Consider the following 7,500-nt stretch of genomic DNA (forward strand, 5'->3'; position numbering starts at 1 on the left):
GAGGCAGAAAGATATCTCAAAGCTGTGGCAAATCAACCAAAACTATCCAACAGGAGAAATCTCACTTCAGGGAGAGAAAATGGGTCAGATGATGGGTCAGATAATAAATAATTTAGAGAACTAGTTGGAAGAACTTGGTGCTCCTTAAAGGTGCATGCCAGAAACTTATAATCAAACATGTTTTATATTTTTGAAGCTGTTGCTGAATCTGGTTCCATGTGGCTGAAAAATCAAGTCAACTTACAGGTTGTACAGGTTGTTTCTTCAATATTGTGCAGTCCTACACGACAGTTACAAACCGTCACAACACACACAGAGCAACAGTACGACCCAACCTTCGTCATTTCAGTCAAATGTAGTTCACTCTGCGACTCGCACGACATGCTGCTCCTCAAACACAACTGAAAGTCAGTCAATTCATAACGTTTCCTTTAGTTCTGCAGATTATTTTTCATAAAGCTAGCAGTGCCCCGTGGCTACAGTAAGAAATGCTGTTGGTTAGAAACCTGGTACTAATGCTGCCAGGGGTTTGGATTCAGTTCCACCAGGACAAGCAGTTAATACACTTACAATAACAAGTTTGGAGGTTCATTATTAAAATGATACTGATCACAGGTGCTTGATTTCAGTCCATTCGGGCTGACAACCATGCAATCAACATGTGGAAGTACTTTGAAAATACAGAAACTCTGATAGTGCCTGTAAATGACTGAGGAGGTTGTGCAGCACTGTGACGGACACCAAAACACATCCCAGCTGAGACAGAAACCAGCAGCCAACATGGCCGACGACACAGTCACAGCTCACAGAATGAGACTTTCTCATTAAAACAGTCCTTTTTATGCTTCTGCATTTCTGATTAGTTAATTCATGTGGCCTCTTTAAGCCTGCAAAATGTCAAATTCCTTGGATTAAACCAATTTTTCATGACATATTATTATGTATACTTATGGAACTCATTACAGTCAACTGGCAGAGATGGAAGTCGGGCCCACATTCTTAGTCAAACCTCGACCACACAAAACCTTCAACTAGAAGTGGATATAATATGGATAAAATCTGCTTTATAATACTTTATGGGAAAGTAGTGAAATGACTTTGATGAACAACGATCTGTACAAAACTCAACTCAGAGGAGCCGAACTGAAGACGACACATCAAATATATATTATATGTGTTTAAGTTTTGTAGACCTGTTCTCTGACAGCAGGTTGAAATCTAAAACGTCCTGTAACTGAAGGGTTTTTAAATCAAGGAATTTGATTTGAACTTGAACTCGCTGCCTTTTTTAAATGAGAGAGTCTCACAGGAAACATCAACACGATGAAACTTCTGGACTTCAATAGTTACAAAAAAATAAATAAAAGAATAAAGATCAGATTCAAGCACAGATCTGCTTTGTCCAATGAAAACCTTGCATCTCCAAAAAGTCACATTTGGTGAAACTGGTTTAAAAGAGCCTGCTGGCTTTCGGAGAGTAAAATAACAGAAAGCTAAGCTAAGCTAAGAGTTAGACTAAAAGCGACATAATCTGGAGTTACGAGGTTTTCACACATCAGCAGCAGGAGTAGGGCTCCATGGTGATGAAAGAAAAGAGGACCAAACAGAGTTACAGTGAAAACCATTAAAAAAGAAGCATGATTTGACATTTACACACCGTAGAAGCCTTAAAAATACAAAAACATATGGAAAAGTGTGCTTAGCTTTGCACTTACGGGGCTGGTGGACGTCTTGGGCCAGGCGGGGCTGCTAATGCTATCACTGTCCTCCCCGTGATAGGAGGACAGACTAGCTGAGCTGGGGGACATGGGGGAGGGAGTGGGGGGCTTGGACACACACTGAGAGCTGTAGCTGTCCTGTGATACAAAACACACACACACACACACACAAACACACAAACACACACAACAGAGCCATGTGGTGAGGGGACGTCAGGACGGCAAAGTAGAAATTTAAAAATAAAAATAAGAACGTTTTGTTGTTAATGTTTCGGAGAGCAAACACAACCCGACGAGCAGAAGCTCAGGAGTGAAACCTTCCTTTAGATGTTAGCATTAGCATTTAGCAGCTGGGAGTGGCTGGACAGTCAGGTTAATGTGGTGTCTGCTCTGGTTACTGACCCAACATCAAGACCAAACATTCAGTAACAAATCACCGTTTTAATGTTCATGAAGGATTCATAACATGTATAAAAGTGCACATTGAGGATGTTGACCTCACAGTCAGCACGTGACAAACCATATTAAGTAGTATCATTAGTAGCATTAAGTGTTTAAGGGGCTTCTTATGACGACAATTGAAAATGAATTGGTGTTGGAGTTTTTTTCTTTAATTCGGTTTATTTGACCACATCAGATTGACCAAATGCCAGCATCTTCAAATGAGAGTTTAAGGAGAGAACTGAATCCTGATCAAACCAAATCTAACCAAACATCAATAATACAGTCAGGTTTCTCCCTCTGCTTCGAACAACACAGATATCTGCCTCAGTCTACCCGTCAGGTTACTGATATTTTGAGTTGCTCTGCAAAAACATCTAGTTATCTGGGAAAATCGTGGAATTGTTGTGAATTCTAACAGCCAAGTGAGCTTCTAGACTTTGAAGTTTCCACCCTGTTCACATGTTCTTGTTGTCTCACATCTATTCTGAAGTCTCTGACAGCTGACAAAAAAACATACACCGAACCAACGGAGCGTCAAACTACGAGCAAACTGCTTCAGCACAAAACAAAAAGTGGCAAGAATTAGCAGCAACACAGCCTCTCTGGAGAAACACGAAGCCGAGCCGTTGTAACTCCTCGACAAACTGCAAACACAAAGCAGCCAGTTCTCATCAAGTGAACCCGAGTCAAAGCAGAGACGAAGACAAGTCGTCTCACGTAACCCCGACCGCCAGATCTACATCCTACACAGATCTGTGATCAAGGCCGACTCTTCACTATTGGATAACGAGGAGAGGCAAGTCAAAAGACGGCAGCGAGGAGAAGTCTGAGCTTTCAGAACTCTCCAGCTGCTGAGCTGAGAGTGAACTAAACAAGAGCAGAAAAACAAGATAAAACAAGCCAGACAAGAAGAAGAAATCTAAACAGAAGCCGTGCTGGAAGGAACTCTGGCTCATGTTGGCAGGAACTGGTTATTTTGGGTTTTCTGTAGCACTTCCAAACCAGCCAAACTCAGAAGAAATAATGACACCATGCTGCCGGAAACAAATTGATCAATACTGTCGACTAGAATGAGGAGTGCCAACTAGGAAGATCCGAAGAAGCAGCAGGGAATCATTTTCTTTGAGAAACATCTCCTGGTTGGAACAAACAGACTGCACTAAAACGTTAACACGTCAATCTATATTATAATTTTCTTCTACAAGTTGCTTACGAAGTCTGGCAGATGCTGTTTTTTAATTTTTAAAAACTTTGTGTTGTTTATGGCCTCGTCAATATCTCTTCCTCCAGAAGCCCCAAGACGTGGGTTCCTACTGAGTCCCGTGTTTCCCAACTGAGTTTGGTTAGAAGCTGATTTATTGAATAATATGCACCATGTAAGTACATCGACTGAAATATTAAAAGGTATTCAAGCCATATTCTGAAACAGGGCCTGCTTTAAGAGAGCATCAAAATTCAGAACAAATGCAGGAGTCGCCTTGAGGCCTTTTCCATTTCACTTTATATTGATCAGTTAATGATATTACCACATATTAATTGTGACGTAGTGAACCTGGAGCCTTTGGGACCCTGAGGCTTGCTTTGCCTGCTGTGCTGTTCAGTTCAAAGCTGTGGAACAAGCGAGTAAGTGTCCCACTCAAAAAAGGTTTTGAAAGTTTAATGAGGTGGGAAATGCAGACTCATTTGTTAGACCGTAATGATGCACACAATTAATTTTGGTGAGAAACACTGAACACAGACAGATGTGCAGTTATTAACAATAAAAACTCCACAGGGTCTGGCCTTTAAACAACCTTTAAACGTGATTGTGATTCACGTTGTCATGGGGTGTAGTGAAGGGGCCGGGCAGTGCATGTTCTTGTCAACTACAAAGGTGGATAATCATCTTTAAAGTTGTATCATGGGACTCCTGAATCAGCAGAAAGGTAGCTTCTGTAGTTTAAGAAGCAAAACCTTCTGGGGGGCAAACAGTCAGACCACTCGACAAAATGTAGGCAGGAGGAGCGATCTGCTGACCGCGAGGAAGGAATTCAAGCATCTTAGAGACTTGTGATGACAAGTTAAAGAGTGAGATCACCAATCTGTCGCCATCAGGCTCAGCTCTCAATCTGCATGCAAACCTTCACCTATATTCATGAGCTCTGGGTACTGACCAAAAGATGACTTCCTTCAAACCCCTAAAGACATTTAAAAGGAGTTCAGAGGAGAACCGCTGCTCCTTCACATTGAAAGGAGCCACTTGAGGTGGTCCATGCATCTGATCAGGGTGCCTCCATAAGGTCTCCCTGTGGAGGTTCATGTCCAACATGGAGGAGACTCAGAAGCAGACCCAGAAGACACTCATCAGACACGAGAACAGGAGTTGGAGGGCGTGGCTGGAAAAGACGAACCAACCCTAAAAGTACTCTGCTGAAGTCGCTGTCTCTGTGGACCAGGACCTGCATGGTTGACTGATGGATTCTGATTTGATTCTACACAAATACACAACAACATTTCTAATGATCTAAAATGTCAGTGGAGGGTTTTGATGCCTCAAGGCTGAAATAGTTGCATCTTTGCTTGAAAGGTGCAAAACAATACTCAACACTGCCATTCCAAAACCTGCTGTTAAGATGCATTCTTGCAGTAGGCTCAGCACACATGCATCTGGTAGAGCATGCTAGGACAGCAAAAACAGCGTAGTGGAGCTGGCGTGAATGGCAGAGCAAACAGCCACTGTGATTGGTTAACAAAGCCAAAGGACACACCTTGGATTTGGGTGCATCTGTGGCTGGGCAGACGCCCTCTTTGCTGAGCTCAACCCTCTGCTTGGCATCTGGATGAGCACCCATCCCTTCTGCTGGCATCATCATGGGGCCTGGAAGAGAAATTATCAGGTCATATACAAAAGACAACACATCCACATTCAAATGGTGGCTCCAAAAATACTCCTACTGGCATTGGGATTTATGGTCCTACCTGAGGATGGGGCATTGTAGGGGGGTCCCTGTGGTGTCATCCTCCCAGAGTTGCTGCCTGGTTGCTGGCTGTAGGGACCTCCAGGACCTCCAGGACCTCCGGGTCCTCCAGGACCTCCAGGACCTCCAGGGCCCATTCCTCCCATTGGTGCCATGCCCAGGTAGCTTCCCTGCCTGGACACCACAGAAGAAAAAGGGGTTTCATAATTATTACGAGATGTGATCACAGTGGTGGCAGCTTGCATGCAGGAGGTTACGTTGAGGAAGAACAAGAGGAATGAAGCATCCGTCTTCAGGACCCGTGCAGTTAGTGGACTGAAGGGGTTCTTATGGTCTTATGATCAATCTCAACTTTTACGTTTCGACAACAAGTCCTTCAAAGCAAAAAAAAAAATGTAAATTTGAACATCTACAACTGAAAGACAACTGCGTAACTCCATCTACTGAGGAAGATCATGCGAAATGATCAAAAGCTCCAGAACACCCAGTGTAGTATAACCAGGAGCTCCAGCCAGACGCCCTGTATCTGTGAGTAACGATGTTCGAGTAAAGAGTCTGCTCTCCTTCCTGACAAGAAGTAATTCAAGTGGACCATCCACGTAGATCTAAAATTCTACATTTGTTTGTCTCTCTGATGGGTGAACCAGTAGAACCAGTATGATGAAATCACTCCACTGTCCTTTCACTCGTGTGGATCAAACTCTTGACAGTTTCAACTGACTGAGCGTAAATTAAGTTTAATCAGCTGTGGATTAAAACGTTTCCTGATGAAGACACATCAGCGACAGCAGCAGCACCTCTGAAGCCATGCAGGACCCGTCAGACAGGAAGTGGTCTGGTTAGTAAAACATCCCATAACCTCTCTGTGAGCAGCAGAGCCTGACACATACTCATAGCACAGCTTTGTCTGTTTTATCCTGAGAATAAACCAAACACGTTGTTCATAAGATTTGGACGACACACCAAATAATAAAAATCCAATGAGGAACAACTTTATTGAAATGTCATGTTTCTGTATCTGTCAGGTTCTGGTACCAAACCTACCCATGATGCTCAGGGGGGGTCTGCACGGGCTGAGCATAGGTTCCCTGCTGGGAGTGGTGAAGAGGGTGAGGAAGAGGATGGTGGTGAGGGTGAGGAGGGTGAGAGGGGTGAAGGGTAGGAGAGAGGGCAGGTCGACCCCCGGGCCAGGACTGGTTGTGGTAGACTGGGGAACGAGCGAAGGGAGGCCTGGAGGGATGGAGGGATGAGGGAGAAGCAACAAAAACTTTGATTTGATCCAAGCTGTCGAAATGGAAAATATCAGTAGCAAAAATGGTCAAATGCAAAACTCAGCAACCAACTAAACTCTTTCTTTCACTCTTTAAGTTCTGATCGCTGGATCCATGTTGGATCTGACTTCAGGTTGATAAAACATCTGGATTTACTAAACTCAGAGGCTGAAGAATCTCTTATTGAATATTTGATCTCTTTGATCTTGACATGTTATGAATATTTAAACTGACTCTTGTTGTTTTTCCAAATTTCTAAACTTTCCTGGAACTCCTGAATGGTTTTGCTTTTCCAGACTCTTCCAGACTTCACCCTGTAAGGTTGCCTGGCTCTGTCTAGACTCACCTGCCCTGGGCGGCTGTGGCAGAGGTGGAGGAGGTGGAGGAGTTGGCACTTGGCCCTGCGCTGGGGCCGACCTCGGGCAGTTTGCGGCTGGCATTTGGCCCCGGAGGCCCCATGCCCTGCCCAGCGGGCTGTGGCATGCCGGGGGACGTGGGGGCCATGGTGCTCCCTCCAGTAGGGTAAGGCCGCCCCCCGGGGCCAGGCCCAGGGCCGCGACCTGCTGGGGTGGATGGGCCCTGACCGTGCATGGGACTGCTGGCGTTCAACCCCAGGCTGTTGGTTAACCCGGGACCCGGGCCGGGGCCACTGTAGTTGGCACTGGGGGCCCCACCGTAGTGGGGGGGCCGAGGGTAGTTACCTAAAGAGAGCGAGGAGGGAACATTTGAAAAAACGGTTTCACTTTTGTTACTTTTGTAAGTGTTTTTCCTTCCAGGTCACAGTGTATACCTGGGGGTCCGTACTGGCCGTATGAGCCGCCCTGCTGGTAGGAGCCGTGGTGCATGGGCCCCCCCGGTGCTGAGTGAGGGGACATGGGTGGTGCTGACTGCTGGGGGCCAAACTGAGGCCCCTGGGTGCTACGGTGCATGGAAGGAGGGAAACCTAAGAAAAGACAAAGACAAGGGAGAAGAAGGTAAGGGACTGATGTGTTTAGTCTAGCTTAGCACAAAGACTGGAAGCAGGTGGAAACTGCTAGCCCTTCACATGTTGCATGTTGTTAGCTAACAAGCTAGCCACCACATGCTGTGATTGTGATAAAAAAAAACGCT

At 45.2% G+C, this 7,500-nt stretch overlaps 1 protein-coding gene across 1 annotated transcript in view; it reads right to left on the reverse strand.

Moving 5' to 3' along the window:
• The window catches only part of arid1b (AT-rich interactive domain 1B), a 35,123-nt gene that overhangs the window by 10,639 nt on the left and 16,984 nt on the right, over positions 1 to 7,500 (reverse strand). Inside the window, exons 7-13 of the mRNA XM_070926120.1 lie at positions 7,181 to 7,333; positions 6,737 to 7,091; positions 6,164 to 6,349; positions 5,244 to 5,293; positions 5,121 to 5,207; positions 4,910 to 5,019; positions 1,716 to 1,856 (exon numbers count right to left, since the gene is read on the reverse strand). Of these exons, the coding sequence (XP_070782221.1) occupies positions 1,716 to 1,856; positions 4,910 to 5,019; positions 5,121 to 5,207; positions 5,244 to 5,293; positions 6,164 to 6,349; positions 6,737 to 7,091; positions 7,181 to 7,333 (1,082 nt within the window). The remainder of the gene's footprint in view (positions 1 to 1,715; positions 1,857 to 4,909; positions 5,020 to 5,120; positions 5,208 to 5,243; positions 5,294 to 6,163; positions 6,350 to 6,736; positions 7,092 to 7,180; positions 7,334 to 7,500) is intronic.

Source organism: Enoplosus armatus, chromosome 19 (assembly GCF_043641665.1).
Source record: "Enoplosus armatus isolate fEnoArm2 chromosome 19, fEnoArm2.hap1, whole genome shotgun sequence".
NCBI lineage: Eukaryota > Metazoa > Chordata > Actinopteri > Centrarchiformes > Enoplosidae > Enoplosus > Enoplosus armatus.